At 44.6% G+C, this 16,995-nt stretch overlaps 2 protein-coding genes and 1 long non-coding RNA gene across 4 annotated transcripts in view; 1 reads left to right on the top strand and 2 right to left on the bottom strand.

The window, feature by feature from the left end:
• OSBP (oxysterol binding protein) overlaps positions 1-9,965 on the bottom strand; it is a 26,949-nt gene extending 16,984 nt beyond the window's left edge. Inside the window, exon 1 of the mRNA XM_081170884.1 lies at positions 9,469-9,965. Coding sequence (XP_081027010.1) covers positions 9,469-9,806 — 338 coding nt within the window. The 5' untranslated portion in view covers positions 9,807-9,965. The remainder of the gene's footprint in view (positions 1-9,468) is intronic.
• LOC308573902 lies at positions 6,901-12,577 on the top strand. The gene is made up of 2 exons (XR_014002203.1): positions 6,901-8,058; positions 10,143-12,577. It is a non-coding gene; the product is annotated as an uncharacterized lncRNA (long non-coding RNA).
• Positions 12,413-16,995, bottom strand: part of PATL1 (PAT1 homolog 1, processing body mRNA decay factor) — a 19,503-nt gene continuing 14,920 nt past the window's right edge. For both annotated transcript variants that reach the window (XM_081170896.1, XM_081170897.1), the window contains 4 exons: positions 16,371-16,526; positions 15,827-15,918; positions 14,281-14,430; positions 12,413-13,600 (listed from right to left, as the gene is read on the bottom strand). In XM_081170896.1, the coding sequence (XP_081027022.1) occupies positions 13,579-13,600; positions 14,281-14,430; positions 15,827-15,918; positions 16,371-16,526 (420 nt within the window). In that variant the 3' untranslated portion in view covers positions 12,413-13,578. The remainder of the gene's footprint in view (positions 13,601-14,280; positions 14,431-15,826; positions 15,919-16,370; positions 16,527-16,995) is intronic.

The following is a 16,995-nucleotide window of genomic DNA, read 5'->3' as shown; positions in this document are numbered from 1 at the left end:
TGAGTGTCACACTTCCGTTTTGAGTGCCACACTTCTATTTGAGTGTTACGCTGAGGTCTGTCTGCTTTTGGTATTTATTTTGCGGTTTTGCTTCTGCGGCTCTTTTTTGTTTGTTTTTGTGGACTGTGTTCAGCTACTGACTGATTGATTGTGACTGCAGCACATTGCTTATTGCTTTCATTTTATGGATCAATGGTCTCGTTAGATAGGAAAATTCATGTTAAATTGTTGTTTTAGGGTTTGTTTTCCAAAGTGTGGAATGGATTAATCCATTTTGCATTACTTTCTAAGGGAAGCGCGCCTTGGTTCTGGAATGCTTTAGTTTTGGAACGGACTTCCGAAACGGATTAAGTTTGAGAACCAAGGTACCACTGTATAACCAAACTGTCATTTGTCCAATGTATGGCAATCAGATACAGTCTGCACAAAGTTGTAGGCATCCTGTCACTTGCGTTGACTAATCATTAAACTGACGTGCTGAAAGTTAGTGAGCAAGTTATTTACCACTCACTTTCTCAAATGCTTGGCAATACTGCGCAACCCAAATAGAAGTTGTTTCCTCACTTTACAAAATATGTAAAGAGATTCCCTGGCTGGGATTACCCCCTTGAGTGGGGCAGAAGGGAAGGGAAAAGTCTCCTCTCTGTTACTGTGATCACTAGTGGCAGGCATTTCTATTAATAGGGCAATCTCTTGAACTTTGCAGAGCGTCCTGATAATTTCAACAAGCTGGCCGTCCCAGCCACACACGCAAGAGCGGACAAGCCAGATGGTGGGGGATTTTACATTCAATATTGGGACTCGGCCAGACTTGTAGGAGTTTGGGGGCGTTAAAGCCAGAACTAGACGCAGACCAATGCGTCTAAACTCAGAGAAAATGCTGGATTTTCAAGAAGCACATTCACAAGATAAGGGTGTGCATGCATGCATGCGTGCGTGCGTTTGTGCACCACAGTCCTTCCCAAGCTACAAGACTCTTGTCTACATGCTCATTAATGCAATGCACACACACAAACATATGAATATTTATATTATGGTTTCATTCACTGATGGGTGTTTCAGATAAAGTGTAATGGTAATTCCACAACACAGAAAAATTCTCTGCGATTCCTTCAAATGTCCAGAAATTGGGCATTTTTACCCTCTCCCTCAAAACACAGGGAGAGATCTGTTTCAACACCAAACAAAGAAATGAAATATTGGGCTGAAGGAATTACGGGGATAGACAGAATTTGCCGTAGCATCCAGAAAAACCAAGTTTGATATTGGGTCTACATGTAACCTATTGAACTTGAGCCACTCAACAATGGAAAACAGTAATATATCTATTATAGATATTATTATAGGTACAATTATTAAAGATATCATTATCTTTTATAGATATTATTCAACAGAGCAGACGCACTGCTCTGTTGAGTGTGTTATTTCAAGGGATCTACTCAGAGTAAAAGTTAAGTCAATTACCACCCAGCCGATTCATTTGCACATTTGTATACAGTATATGTGTATCACATATCCTCAAGACACAGGCCTACAGGGAATTCCAGAGCTTGCCAGGAAGTCTCATGGATGGGAGCCCAGTGTGGACGAGGCAGTTGGAATGCAAAAGGCCTCCAGACAGCCAGGCCACCATTCATTTCAGTCCCCAATTTTCTCAGCATTCCCTCTGCCCAAGGCTGCGCTTACAGCTTTCCCAGTTTTGCAGAAATGACTAAGTATACATTCCGCCTACCTTAAGGCTCGCCAAATCCCTCCCCACTCTCAGCCCAAGACAAGAACAAAGTTCCCTATGTATTGACCTGGTACAAGGCAGAGCCATCTCCTTTCCACTGCAAGGCTGAGTAGCACATAGGCAACAACAATGCACACACACACAGCCTGCTTGGGGCTGGCACAGAGAAACTGCCAGAATGCTTCATCGCAGAGGCCCCGAGTTTACTGCTTCCTCCTAAAGCTTGGACAGAGGGTAACTTGGCATTCCTTCCTTCCAGCAGGCTGAGTCCACTGGGGAAATATGAGCCTGGCTTGCCAGCTATTCTTATCCTCCAGAGTCCAGTTACTTTATGAATAATACAGACCAAACTATGGGAGAGGGGCTAACAAGTCAGCCATCTCTGCCTAAGGCATGGCTCCCTCAAAATATATGTGTGCTGGCTAAAAGCCAGGATGTCTACACAGGGGCAAATTCCCAAAGAAGTGGCACAGGGTGATTTTAATACCGTTGGCTAGATTTGGTGTGAGGAAAGGAAGGGTCTGCACTAACAATATAGGTTTGATGTCATTCAAAGATGAGAAGACAACACACTGATGGAGTCATTAATAAGAAGGGGCTGCAGACAGTCATCCATAGTATGTTTGTCTGGAGGCAGCAGACCCTGAATCTCAGCACCAATAATCCCATGGCATTCCTCTGACAGTAGCCAGTACTCCTGGATACTGGCTATTTTAGTCTTCCTTGGATGTTTGTACAAAACATTCCTTCCTATAGGATCGCTAAAGCCACCCTCCTTGCCACCCTCACAAAATATGGATCAGGAGATAAGTAGAGCACAACAAATAGTCCAAGTGAACATCACTATTGCAAGTATTTTACCAAAACCTCATCAGAAGGGACTTTGTGTCTCATTAGCACATTCTTATAGTAGAGGGCAGATGAGACTCATAGGAAAAAGACAAAGGTCACCCTACTATCTGTGCCTACAGCACTGCACAACTGATGTTGTGATACATTCAACCAATCAGTAAATATGTCATATATCCAGGCACCTCAGAGAGAAATTGTATGTAAAGTAGGCCAGGATCTGGAGTGGTAGCAATAACTCTGGAAAGGGACATGTCTCCACTACAAATTTAAATTGGTTTAACTATCACAATTCCTAACCAAGGGTTCCTGGAAATTATAGTTGTGTCCAGAGGCACCACCTTCCGAAGTACATTGAGGGGGCCTGATGCAACATCCTGACATCACTCGTGCCCAGCTCTGTGTTCAACTTCAACAATGCGGGCCTTGGCCCCCTCAAAAAGTTACAGTTCAAAATCCTTTGCAGAAAAACGTGAAAGCTAACTCAAACTATTGCAGAGGTGCCTCGGCTCAGTATACCTGAAGGAGCATTTCCACCATCATCATTCTGCCCAGACACTGAGGTCCAGCTCCGAGGACCTTCTGGTGGTTCCCTCACTGCAAGAAGTGCAGTTACAGGGAACCTGGTAGAGGGCCTTCTCGGTAGTGGCACCCGCCCTGTGGAAAGCCCTTCCACCAGATGTCAAGGAAATAAACAACTATCTGACTTTTAGAAGATATCTGAAGGCGGCCTTGTTTAGGGAAGTTTTTAATGTTTGATATTTTATTGTGTTTTTAATATCCTGTTGGAAGCTGCCCGGAGTGGTTGGTGAGGCCTGGCCAGATGTGTGTAGTATATGTAATAAATTATTATTATTATTACTAAGTTAAAGACTAACTCTCTTACGTTTCTGAGGAGCATACAATTCACAACAGAAAGAAAGATAAAACTGGCCATCTATTAGATATGCATAATTTACTGTTTACTATCAGTCAGAAGCCAAAGCACCACCCTCATAATCCTTCTTAAACATGGAAGTGGCAATAAGTTATGTATGGTCCATTAACGCAGGGCAACCCAAACCTGGCAAAAGCATAGGATATTAACTGCAACACCCCAATATATGTGTCACACCATCACATATATAAGCAAAAAGCACCGTCTTTTCCTTTTCACTTACGGGTTTCTAAACCACCCCATGGATCTAATAAGACTAATAAGACCCCATTCCAAAGTCTATAGCATCCAATTTAACTGATCAAGAATAAGAGCCTCAGTTTGGCTGTACTGATTTAAATCAGTATTGCCATTTTTAAATGTATGCATTTCTTGAACAAGCAGGTAGTAACTAAACAGAACCTTTGTACAACCTAGGATCGACCAAAACCTTTGATCCCGAAGCCAACATGCCTTTTGCACTGCAGAATTATATCTGTTCAGAGAGAAAAAAAGATTTCTGCTTGGCCTTCTCTGTTCAAATGCCAGATCACTTACCTGAAGACTAAAGGCTGCAATCTCTATGTAGATTTACTTGAGATTAAATTCCACTAAACACAATGGGCACTTACTTCTGAACAGACATACAGTGGTACCTCGGTTTAAGAACAGTCCAGTTTAAGAACGATTTGGTTTAAAAACTCCGCAAAACCGAAAATAGTGTCTTGGTTTGAGAACTTTACCTCGGTCTAAGAACGGAATCCGAACGGTGGAAGGACACCGGTGGCGAGAGGCCTCATTAGGGAAAGCACCCCTCGGTTTGAGAATGGTTTTGGTTTAAGAACGGACTTCCAGAACAGATTGAGTTTGTAAACTGAGGTACCACTGTACATAGGTTTGGGTTTTAATGCTGTAATCCTACTCATGCTTATTTGGAAGCGGGTCCCATTGAATCAAGTGAGATTTCCTTCCAAATAAACATCCGTACAGTTGAGCTATAATGGTGTCCAGAACTTTCCAGGAGCAAGAGCTGGTACTTAATGGACAAAACAGTGTTTCTCCCTGCATTAGAAAGAAATAATATCCATGCTGCTTCCTTAAAGCCCTATACATCAACATTTAACTGAACATGCCACAGGACTCATGATGTTAGGAGGGTAGAAAGCAGTACAATCCAACCTGTAAGGGTTCTGGATATTTGTGGTGTTATACAGTACAGTGGTGCCTCGCAAGACGAAAAGAATCCGTTCTGTGATTCTCTTCGTCTAGCGGTTTTTTCGTCTTGCGAAGCAAGCCCATTGACGGATTAGCGGCTTTTAGCGGCTTATCTGCTGATCGGATCAGCTGATAAGCGGCTTAGCGGCTTAGAAAAAGGGGGGGGAGGGAAAAAAAACCAGCAGGAACTCGCAAGACATTGTCGTCTTGCGAAGCAAGCCCATAGGAAATTTGTTTTGCGAAGCACCTCCAAAACGGAAAACTCTTTCGTCTAGCGAGTTTTCCGTCCTGCGAGGCATTCGCCTTGCGGGGCACCACTGTATGACATTTCCTAGATCCTCATGCATTGGATAACTAGACTCCAATACCAACAGGAAGACACTGCAATGTATCACGTTTACTGCTTGATCTCTGATGTTGAATAATTTTCTAATAGACCTTGTTTTTGCATAGAAAAGCAAGCTGCAAATCAGAGGGCTTAATAGATGGCTATGATGAAGTTTTAGAGATTATGTGTAAGCATTCACTTGCTTGTTCGTACGGGCGCCTCTCAACTTACACAGGGGTTAAGTTCTGGGGATAGTGCATAAAGCCAAAATTGCATATGGTCAAAACACATTGGGTTCAATGGTGGGTGGGATTGCCAAAGTATTTTCCCCCAAACACCTGCCCTTCTCCACTATATATACCAGGCATGTCCAACAGGTAGATCGTGATCTACCGGTAGATCACTGGCTCCCCCCAAAGTAGCTGAACAACTGTGGCTCCCCTAAAAAAAGTTCAACAACTTTAACCTGAATCTCCAAAAAGAGGGTAGGTCACTGCCAGTTTTTAACTCTGTGAGTAGATCGCAGTCTCTTGGGAGTTCGCCACCCCACCCATGATATATACAGTCATACATTAGAACCCGAACAGAATCCATTCAGGAAGTCCATCCAACTTCCAAAATATTCAGAAACCAAAGTGTGGCTTCTGATTGGCTGCAGGAAGCACCTGCAGCCAATCAAAAGTCACGGAATCCGCACCGGACATTCGGCTTCCAAAAATAGTTTGCAAACCGGAACAGTCACTTCTGGGTTTGTGGTGTTCAGGAGCCAAAACGTTCGAGAACTAGGATGTTCGAAAACCAAGGTACAACTGTATATATATGTATATATCATGTAAACCTGCATGTGCACAATTTAAATGTGTGTTCAGTTAATATTTTCTTTAAAATCCAGTTGCTTTAAAAGAGAAACACTATAAATTAAATATTAAAAAGAAAAAATGATTTGGCAATATCCAACAGTAGTCATATTTAAGAGAAGACCCATTGAAATCTTGGGTCTACTCAAAATTCAAAGCAGTTGGATTTTTCTTCTCCATTTTTAGCTGCTCTGAGCTTCAGGTTTCCAATTATGGGCTCTCTGATGTTCCTCAGCTGCCTGGTCTAAAGGCATTTATGATCTACTATGTGATACCAGAACAGATAAGCTAATGGCAGCCAGAAAAGCCATAAACCCCAATGTGTGTATCAGAGCAGATCAACCAACAAGATGTCACTGGTTGAAGAGGACAATGAAATAAGTTGCAAGGTCAGAGGACAAGATTTATTGGGTGAATGAGTACACAGTCTATGAGTGAATGAGAACACAGTTCAGATGGGCCCTTAGCTAGTTATGAGTGAATAACAAGAATTTCCTAAACCTGGGCGAATAATCTTTCCTGTAACCCACTAGTGAAAAGGGGCTCTTTCTCTGTCAAACTGGTCACCACCATATATTAGTCTGTTGTAACATACACATCAAAGTCTTGTGGCTACTTAAAGACTAATGGATTTATTACAACCTTGCATTTTGCAACAAGGACTTCCATGCAGGTAAGTGAACAGGTTGGTGGAAGAAGGAAATGTGCTACTCCTTCTTCACTAACCTGCTGCATTTCATGCTGGCCACAAACGAAGGGGTTTCACACACACACACACACACACGCCTGCTAAGATGCTACTAGCCTATTTTTCCATGCTGGCCATGGAGGAGGAGCTTCTAGCCTCTTAGCAGGCATTTAACAGGCTGATTTATTATGGCAAAAGCTTTCAAGGTTGGAGTCCTGATGCATTTGACAAAGTGGACTCTGATCTACGAAACCTTCCTTATGCAACAATAAATTTGTTGCTTTTAAGGTGCCACAAGACTCCTTATTACTATTTGACCACACTCTTTATTCCCTTTACTACTGCACCTTCAAGGTCTGTTTCTGAAAAAGCATACTTTTAGTTGAAAATGTTAAGTTAACAGAGGCCCCACAAAAAATGTGCAAGGGGAAAGATGTTGAAGGAGCCTCATTCGCACTCCAGACTTAACAGCAATGCAAAAGAACATCAACAGAGAAGAAAAGATGCATATGGCATAGTAAGGCAACACCTGCTACATGGCTAATTATTACAGGACACTGGATTAGGCTCCACCCACCTGTCAACCTTGACCCACAAGAGGTGGGGAAAATAACCATCTGGCTCATTGGCCAAATCTAGCTCTCCACCCATGGATTAGGGCTGCTATCCTTGGATGCAAGTGTCATTGACTATAATGAGAGCAAACATGCGTAAGATTGGGAGCCCAGATTCCAGAAACACTTCTCATTATTCCATATCTCCATTCACCCTCCCACTACTTAGATTTCCCTTCTCTTTAGGAAATAACACAGCTGAAGAGCAAAGCAGGGGCAAAAATGAGAACTTGAGCTCTCTCCCTAAAAATCTCAGAGGCATTCCATTAAGTTAGTTTCAACATACTTTTGATTAGTAAGGTAGCTAGAATAATAGTTTTTCTCCAGAAGTTCTGTTTGATATGCTGCTGGACAATCCTCCTGTTTTATGAGTGGAATACAATTAGTTGAAGTAAGCACAACAGGTGCAAGCTTGGGCAGTGTGTATGGAGATCCTGGGCTGCCCAGGCAACAAAACCCTCATCTTAGCCTCACTGCTGTGGTCCAAAGGAAAGCAGAGCAGTATGTTTGGCACCAGCTGGGCTGCAATTGTTTGAAGAGATTTGTCTAATTCACAAATATATGTTCACTTAACATGCAGAGGTAGCTGGAATAGGAATGCACATAGAGTTTGGAAGAAAGTAGGTGAAAACTGCTGGGGCTTTACTATTCATCAGTGATATGGAGTAACATTTATGTGAAAACGCAAGGGTGGCGCAGACATACAACACAGCACTGAAAGCTATGAAGGGTTGCTTAGAGAGACAGGCAACATATAATGCTAAGTATTTGTTTCTGCATTTGCAGAAGACTCATGAAGAAACTGAATCATTTGAAGAAAAGTTTTGAAGCACGGATGGTTTGGGAACTCACAGTTTAAGTAAGTAACTCATAAGTTTTGTCATAAGTAAAAGGCCTCATTGTTTGGTTTCGTTACATTTGTAACACAGCCTTCCTTTATGGAGTACAGCAGCCCCCCCCCCCAACTCGGCCCTCCATATGTTTTTGGGACTACAACTCCCATCATCCCTAGTTAACAGGACCAGTGGTCAGGGATGATGGGAACTGTAGTCCCAAAACATATGAAGGGCCAAGTTTGGGGGTGCCTGGAGTACAGGGTTATCCTAATTTTTTTCACAATGAGGATGATTAAGTTGAGAGTTAAGTTACTTGCCCCAGGCTACCTGTTGAGCTCCACAGCAAAGCAGGAATTTGAACATAGCTCTCAATCCTAACAAGGGAAGGATGCATAGGGCAAATACAATTTATGTGCAGCTTCTAACCTGCTGGGAAGAATTTCCCTCCTAACCAAGGAATGTTAGAAGCAGTGATTTCAGAAAAGCTATTTCTATTCCCAGCTTACATGGCCCCACAGCTACCATTGCCTGTGATAGTTACCTCTGCCAAATCCACCACACCCAGAACACAGGTCTTTTGGAAAGATGGCTTGTGACCATCATAGCATTATATCAACAGGCCTACATTTTTTGCATTTCTTTTTAAGTATCAAGTACTGTACACCAAAACACATCACAGAGGATGTATCTCTCAGACTGTGTGTTGCCCGTGCCATTGGCTGCAACAGAGAATCAAAAAGATGTGGCCCAGCGACGCTGCCAAGGATGTGGAGGAGGGTGTCTTAGAACACATTTGGCTTTTCTACTGGCTGGCATCAAGGGAAGGAGAAAGCCGCAGAACGTTGCAGGTGTGGAGAAAGGGGAAATAATGCGGCTATCATCACCCTCATCTTCATGTCAGAATGCAGTACAGTGGTACCTCGGGGTAAGAACCTAATTCGTTCTGGAGGTCCGTTCTTAACCTGAAGTACCACTTTAGCTAATGGGGCCTCCTGCTGCTGCTGCCAGAGCACGATTTCTGTTCTCATCCTGAAGCAAAGTTCTTAACCCGAGGTACTATTTCTGGGTTAGTGGAGTCTGTAACCTGAGGTACCACTGTACATGCCATGCATATCTGAGGTGGGGGTAGGAATGTAAGGCAGAATAGCTGAGGGGAGACTCAGAGGTGTGGAAGCCCCCTGATGCTTCTCAAGACGTGGCTAAGCCGTGACACCCTCATGCCACGTGGCAGTGAAGTGGCTGCTCCACACAGAGAAGGCTGCTGCTGCTCCTGCCACGCAGGCTTGGCCAGGGGGAGGAATGCCCAACCGGGTGCAGGCCGGCCAAAGGGAAAGAGGGTCACAGGCCTTGGGAGGCGCCCTGGGTGTGACCGGAGCAGGAATGGGGCGTGGCCGGCCACCCTGGCAGGGCCGGCAGACGGGGCGTGGCCTCACCTGTAGTAGCTCAGGAGCCCGTTGCTCAGCACGAACCAGCGCCGCTGATACCCTTTGATGTAATTGGTCCATTTGAAAAGCCAGCCCTCGCGGGCTGACCCGGAAGTGGAGCTGGTGGACCCGGAAGCGGAAGTAGAGCTCCCCCCTGGAGTGCCTGTCACCCCCCCTGGGGCCGGTCCCCCAGGGCCCAGGGTGCCTCCTCCGCCGCCAGGCCCGGGAGAGGGTAGCGGGGGCGCTGGGCCGGGCCCACAGGTCGCTCCTGGGGCGGAGGCGATGGGGCCGCCCGCTCCGCCAGGCGTCGTCGCTGGGCCGGGTCCCGCCGCTCGTAACTCCGACATGGCACCGCGCAGCACCGCCGCCGCCTTCGCGAGCCCCGAACTGCCTCGGCCAACGAGAGACCAGGAACCGCCGGAGGCTGAGCGCCTCCCTCCTTCTTGGCTTCTCCCTCCCCCCAAACGATGCGCGTCGCGCCGTCACCCAACCCTCCCCATTAGCAGCGACGCCCACTCCAGGGGCCGGAGTCCCGCTTGGCACCGCCTCCGCGGCTGCTACTGGTCCAAATATGCCCAGGGGGCGTGGCTTGAAGCTGCATTGGCCGGTGAGGCGGCGTCGTTCGCTTCCCAATAGGCTTCTTTCTCGCCGCCCCTATTGGCCTCTTCTCTTGTCCTTTGCAGGTAAAAACCAGTAAGCAGCTCATGGGGGGGGGCGTTGCAAAGACGTCATCGTGGAACGGGAGTTCGGTTGGCTAGATGGCGAATGACATTTGAGAGCCAACGGTAATGGGCGCTTGTGAAGAGGACGAGCCAGAGCTCCAGACCCAATGCCATTTGCACCCTAGCCGCCCAATCCTGTTCCTGTTTAGCAGGACACAGGTCTAGCGGGTTCCAGGGGCGCGCATAAGATTCCAGCCTCACTTAAGGTTCTGGCCCCAAATTGCCTGACAACTCCGTTTTAAGAATTTAACTTTCAAGCAAATGTATTTAGGTCTTATTCCTCCCAAAATTGGCTTAGGTAGGAGCTCAAATATATGGCTGCAAAAACTTACACTGAAGGGGTACTACAACACCTTATGGGGATAATCCTGCCGGCATTGGGCTAACAGGACCAGCTCCCTTATGGATCAGTAGGAATAAAATGGTGAGTTCTTGGTAAAGGAAAGTGGGGGGCCCCAAGGATCTCTTGAGGTTGGTGCTTTTTACACAATCTAGAGTTAGGGATAACCGTGCGTGCTTAAGACATCAAATTATTCAGGGTGGTAAAACACAGATTGTGAAGAGTTCCAAGCAGATTGCTCCAAACTGGGTGACTGGGTATTGAAATGGCCAGTGTGATGAACTCTTAAGCTGGCAGTGACAATTGCTGCACTTTCTCCTCCTGAACAGATTGCCAAAACCTTGAGAGAGAAACTGCTGGGTTGCTCCATCTTTCCATTTTATTATTTGTTTTAAGTTATTTCAAATGGTTACCACCTCAAGTGCACACAGAAAGGCAACATAAATGCAGTAATAAACAATTGTTCAAATGTATTTTTCTTACGGCTATTGTTGCCCTACCACTGTTAATAAATCTGCACCTGAATTTCTTACAAAAAAAAACACCATTTAAAATCCAACCTTGTTAATCTTAAATGGCAATCTCGTTTGCTCTTTGCTGCAAGAGCTGGCTAACATGTTGTGGAAAAGGGCTGATTTCCCTTAAGCTTAGTAACTGTTGCCCCTCACAGTAAAATGGCAGTATCTTAATCCTAACCTAGCAATGTAACATTTAGAATGAGCTCAAGAAATGTTAAGATAGCTCGTTTGTTTTTTGTTAAAGGTAGCCAAGAACACAAACTGAAAAACACTAATGGGGGGAATATGAAAAGCTAGCATTGTCTACATATAACTAGTCTTAGAGCAAGGCCTAATTTCATGCAGGTGGCAAAAGGAAAATCCTGAAAGCAGAAGAGGATGGTACAGGAGAAGGGGGGGGGGGGAGAGAAAGGGTATTCTGACCACCCTGGCTCTCAGATTTCTCTCAAGGGAATGCAGCCCTCAACAGAAAAAAAAACCTTTACATAGACCAGGGATAGGGAACATTTGGCTCTCCACAGTGCTACTTTTCTAACAAAAGAGGTGCTGGAGCTCACCATAAACTTCTCCCTTGTTCTTTTAGAATGGCAGTGGCACCCACCTAAGAGATACTAGAGCTGAGCTCTGGCTGAAAAAAACCCTCTGGTTCTCCAGATGTTAAACTACAGCTCGTCGTCCCTGGCCATTGGCCATGCTTGCCAAGGCTATTGGGAGTTGTAGTTCAGCAAAATCTGGAGGGGGCAAAGGCTTCCCAGCCCTGACAGACAGCTGTACAGTGGAACCTCGGGTTGTGAATGTGATCCGTGCCGGAGACACGTTCGCAACCCACAGCGCTGTGTCTGTGCATGCATGGGTTGCGATTCAGCGCATGCACAAAGCCTGATTTAGTGCTTCTGCGCATGTGCAAGCGCCAAAACCCAGAAGTAGCCCGTTCTGGTACTTCCAGGTTTGGCGTGGTGCGCGACCCGAAAACACGTAACATGAAGCAGCTGTAACCCAAGGTACCACTGTACCTGAGTACAATTAAGCATAGTGGATATGGCAATGGATAAAACCCTGAAGTGCAGCTCCAAGGGATATGCCAAATTCCTGGGCCAAGGTGTGCTCTAATCCCTGCCAACAAGCCATTCCATGGCAATGAGGAAAAATGAAGAGAACTGATGTGGGGTAGTACCACCTAAGCCAATGTACTTAACTGATTCATGCAAAATGTTTATTTTTTCTTAGAGGCTTTATTCACACTTTACTACTATATTAGATTTGTCAAGCATCAGCAGCCCATACGGAAACACCTGCTGTTTGGGTCTGAATGAGACAGCCCCCTAGTTTATAAAAAGCAAAATCCATACACAGAACACTATGCACACTCCCCACAAGTATAGAATTTTTTTTTATTTACAATACCCTATAAAAATGTAAATTTAGAAATTTCATTAATCATAACCAAACCAAAAAGTAAAAGCACAATAATAATAATAATAATAATGGACCACTTGATCGTGTTTATGGAGAGGAGTAAAGAGTATAGGAAAAGGATTAAGAAAGGTTGAAAGGATGTAGGAAAAAGGAAGGTGTGAGAAAGTAAGTTAGAAATCTGGATTTAAGGGAGGTGTAAGGAGAATACTGTGGAGAGGCAGCCAGTTAGTAACAGGCGTTTACTGGTTGTAGAATACCTACATGTGCAAATTGTTTTTAAAAGCAAAGAAAGAATAAAAAAAAACCTCACCACATTCCAAAAAAAGGAGCAAGAAAACAGCAGGATCTAGCAGTGTATGATATTGAAACTCACTAAGATTAATCTGTTCCAGGAAAATTCATTCCTGGTACCTTATTGGTTAGTCTACAAGGGATCTTGGCCAGCTGGAGCTTGAAGCAAGGTGTAGGTCAGACAAAAAGCTCAGGTAGAAAGTGAGTCTCAGGAAGACTAGACAAATGTGCAAAGATGACATTGCTTCATCACAAGGTTCAGAAAAGGCGGATCAGTTTGCAGGACTGGGTGACGCCATATTGAGGCATGTGGCACTGGAAGAGGTGGGGAGACAGAGTCACCAGTGGGCCAATCAGAGGGACTTCCCGTCATTTAAAAACACTCCCAACATAACAGAGACACCAACAGGTCTCTCCATTTCCACAATAAATGTGGACTATTCTCTTCCTCCTACCCAGGCCGGTGTTCTTAGTGACAGGAGACAGGAAAGCGGAACTACTTTCCTTGCTAGTCCATCAGTAGTGCGCTGAGGAGAAAGGGGTCTGTGTAGGGAGGGAAAGCTATTGTGAAAGTGCTGAGGGGAAAGGGGGGGGGGCTTGGGGTGATTCAATGCAGCAAGGACATGCAGAACTGCAAACTAGCAATGAGGGGCGGAGAAGGTAAGCACATCCCCAGCCAAGCTCAGAGCAAGAGAGCAATCTTCTGTGCTGGACCAGAGACACAATCCCACAAGGATTTATTCTGAGAAGGCACTGCCTCCTCTTCACCCACTAAAATACTCTGGAGGTGGCAGCAGTGATGGAGACCAGTGTGGCAGCAGTTTGAGGCCTTCTATCGTATTCCTTGAATTAACCTGAAACAGAAAAAAGGAGCAAGAACTGTCAAGAATGTGTACCCCTTCTAGCCACTGCAGCCAGATTCCTTTTTCCCCCAGCTCAATTTTGTTTCATATCCATATAAAAGGGGTGCAGAGCCTGTGGACCTCCAGGTACTGCTGGAATACACCTCTCATGATTCATGACAACTGGCTATACGCCAGCTTTTCTCAACCTTGCGCCGCCAGATGTTCTTGAACTACAATTGCTATTATCCCTGATCACTAACCATTCTGGCTAGAAATGATGGGAGTTACAGCCCAGCAACATCCAAAGTTGAGAAAGCCTGGGCTATGCCGGCTGGAGCCGATAGGAGTTGGAATCCAGTAACATCTGAAGAACCACAGGTTCCCCACCCGTGCCAGACAGCTTCCTCAAAACTTAATTATTACAAAAAACTACTACAACAGTTGGTGAACTGACACAGAAGTCTCATTCCAGCCAGTCCTTATTAGTGCACTTCCAACGATTAGCCCCTACTGTGGAACTATTGTGAGTGTGAGAATCAGTGCCACAGCAATATCTTCTCCACTTTTCTCCATTTTAAAAATTTTATTGGAGAAATTGTGTCTCCAATATATATATTGGATTTCTCCTTCCCGTTCTCCATTTCCACGCCTGACTTCTATTAATGTGTGGATAACATGACAATACTTACTGCAACTTTGTCTCTAGCACATTTAGTTTCTGCTGGTCAACATAGCGAGAGAAGAGAGACAGGAGATTAGAGGGGGTGGACACTGGCTTGGCCAAGGCTGCCTGAGGGATCCGGAGAAGCTCTCTGGTTGCCATGAACATCAGTTCCGTCCTGCCAGAGACAAGGAAGTAATGGTCATTGTAAGAATGGCTTGCAGGGCATGGAAGTGGAGGTTTGTCAAGAGAGGCACTTAAGTTTACATGCCTACCACATCATAGGATTTAATCTGTAACCCACTCTAGAATTGTATTTGCAACGTAGAGCAGGTAAAATGTTTTTTACCGTAAATAGATGGGATTTACTACTGGGAGATAAGAGACAATTACCCCATGTTGACAGATATTTTAGGAAACAAGGATGGACACAGCAAGATTGACAGTACTTCACACCACATGACACTGTTCTAAAGTCAAACTTGATCAATTCAGCAGGGGCACTGCTCTCAGAACATTTGTCTTGGCCACAACTTAGATTTGACTACCAGTTGGTGAGCAAACGGCAAACATGAGACCATTTCTGGAAAAGTTGTTTCCTTAGCACGATCCCATTTGATATTAAAGGAGGCTGGAAGGGCAAAAAGGAATACGGTGATCCAAGTTTACGGAAGACAGCTGAGAGTCCTCTGGAGCTACAATTATAATCAGGAAGTAACCTTGACAGCTTTAGCAGACACTAAAAAAGCCATGATCAATATTCCAGCTACTGATCTTTTGCAAGGATGAAACAGGAGGAGGAGGAGAGAGAGGTCTTGAACCTATCAATGTGGGTATTTACAATATTTGGTTACAGTGCTAGACTTTCAGAAGAGGATGCTGCAGCTTTCTGCCTCCCCCTCTACTCTTCCCAGCAATTTTAAGATAAAAATGTTCCTTCCCCTTGGGATCCTTCTCAAGGAAGGTTCATAAATGCAATAAACTATGGCTCTCACATGCTATATGGCCGAGATGAAGAGAACAGGTCCAAGTATACTTAGTCCTTAAGTTGTACAGTACAAGATCACCAGAGCGGCAAGCTTGCTGCCCTACTCCTAGGTGTAATTTGACAGACTCTTAAGCACATGGTGAGCCATCTCTGTGCAAACTTCAAAGCAAGGACTACCAGCCTCAACTTATCAGCTAAAGAACCTGCTTTGAGTGTTTGAGTAAATACAGAGTGCTTTTCCCTCACCAAGCAAACACAGCCAGCATGGTGGCAAAGACAAAATGTGCACTGAAAGAAGGGCAATAAACAGATGAGCAATCAAATGTCTCCACACTCCACCCCACATGCAGTACAGCAATGGCAATTGTAACAGTATGGAATCAAGGGGGGAATTGTGCAAACCTCTAGAGCTAAGTAACTTGCTTCTCATGTGCTACCAACATGTACCAGAAACTATGCAAACTACTCTTCACTTAACTGTTGTGGATTATCTGCATTCGTCTGAAAGACGAACTCAAAATATTTCATTTTTGAAGAAATACATTTGAAAAGTAGACACAGCAAATGCCAGGCTGCCCAGACTCACCACTGGTTGTCTTGCAAGAGCTCTGTAGTAGAATCTGAACTCTGCAGTTCCTCCCCACGGCTCAAGACCAAGTACAGCAAAGAGAGGCCAAACTTAAGTGGAAGGGGGGAGGGAGGAGAGAACAGAAAGGAAAATTAATGCTGCAACCCTGTGTACACCTTCAGGAAAAAGTTATTCCCCAGTTAAGTCCATCTTACTTTAAAGAATGACTAAATTTCCATTTAGAATTAAAAGGGCCAATCTGTTTTTTTTAAAAAAACAACGTAAAATGGTCAGCTGCACAGAAGAGACAGGGCAAAAGAAAAGTAACTGATATCAAAAATCAAGAGATGTGAGAACAGCTGCCTAGGAACAAGATAGTGACTCCAGAGCTTCATTCAGGTGAGGGAGCAAGGGCACTCCTTGCATCCTAGCAAATCTTTGTAAGCAGCTGTGCCTTTAAAGCCTCATCATTAACGCCTCCTCTACCCTGAAGCAATGCCTAGCCATAAAAAAGTCTAGTGGTACACTAAGCACTGATAAAAGTGGAGTAAAGAGAAGAAACCTTGTTCTGGAGCACATTTGTGAGGTGCAGGTTGGCCGATGCTGTCGTCGTCGTGCTCTGAGGTAGGTTCATTAGCTGCTGCAGGATGCTGGCGACAGTTCCCAGCGGAAGATGATAGAGAACAAGGGAGAAGGGCCTCAATAGGCAGGGTAGCACCTGAGGAAAAGGTTTTTTTAAATGCCATGCTTTTGTCACAGGACAAGCATATTCCACACCAGAGACTGACATCCTAATTTCTGAGTCTAATCATTAATATATTGCAGTAAAACTCCTTTATGCTGAGTGCTGTGCATAGCATTGCTATAGCACTGAGTTTGTTTTTGATTTAAAATGCTGGTTTATTGTTCATTGTATTGTATCTGGTACTTTTAATATTTTATTATCAGGTGGAAATGGTTTTTATTGGAAACTAAGCTGCTTTCTGGAGGAAGCTCCTCAAACAGTGGGGTATAATGGATAAATATAAGTTTAAAGTGGGAGAAAGAGACTCTCCATCTTCATTTTCCTACCCTTTCAAGAAAGCCACTTTCTAACTGGTTTCTTGAACTTTTATCAGCCTTTGTCTTGATAAACACAGTACATTCTCAGGTTTATGCCTCTGGTACTTAAACATGTTATAAACTTT

The sequence above is a fragment of the Podarcis bocagei genome (assembly GCF_964188305.1).
Source record: "Podarcis bocagei genome assembly, chromosome: 1".
Lineage (NCBI taxonomy): Eukaryota > Metazoa > Chordata > Lepidosauria > Squamata > Lacertidae > Podarcis > Podarcis bocagei.
The sequence above is the reverse complement of the archived record's forward strand: the minus strand, read 5'-3'. Positions and strand labels throughout refer to the sequence as shown.